Source organism: Engraulis encrasicolus, chromosome 1, assembly GCF_034702125.1.
Source record: "Engraulis encrasicolus isolate BLACKSEA-1 chromosome 1, IST_EnEncr_1.0, whole genome shotgun sequence".
Classification (NCBI taxonomy): Eukaryota; Metazoa; Chordata; class Actinopteri; order Clupeiformes; family Engraulidae; genus Engraulis; species Engraulis encrasicolus.
Window position 1 is genome coordinate 11,510,116 of NC_085857.1, and position 415 is coordinate 11,510,530.

General features: G+C 55.4%; 1 protein-coding gene across 1 annotated transcript in view; it reads right to left on the minus strand.

Moving 5' to 3' along the window:
- LOC134447597 (uncharacterized protein C2orf73-like) overlaps positions 1–415 on the minus strand; it is a 9,002-nt gene continuing 8,587 nt past the window's right edge. Inside the window, exon 5 of the mRNA XM_063197164.1 lies at positions 1–415. This exon is cut by the window's right edge and continues 132 nt beyond it. Within this exon, the coding sequence (XP_063053234.1) occupies positions 143–415 (273 nt within the window). The 3' untranslated portion in view covers positions 1–142.

Below are 415 nucleotides of genomic sequence, written 5' to 3' on the forward strand. Positions count from 1 at the left end.
TGCAGCTTAACCAGAGTTTATTTATTGCACACAAAAAAACAAAAACAATTCAGTGTTTTGAAGCTTCTTCCACAAAGACTAAATAGCACAGCATCTCCGCAGTCTGTCCCCTCTTATACACTGAGCCTACTCCTAAGCCCCACTAACACTCCACATTTTGGGGCCCGCGTCCAGTCGCCAGTGCCCCCTTCCCACCCTGTCCCCATCCTTGTGCCGCTCCCGAGCCTGATCTGGATCCAGGGCTGAGGGAGCCCGCCCTTCTGTCCCCAGGGACCCTTCCCCTCTCCCCCCTCCCAGTCCCACGGCGACCCCAGCCTCCAGCTGGTGGATGAGACCAGGAATTGGGTGGTGTGGATGAGGAGGCGATGTAGGGGTTTGCTATGCAAGGCAATGGGCTCCTTTTCTGTAAGTTCTG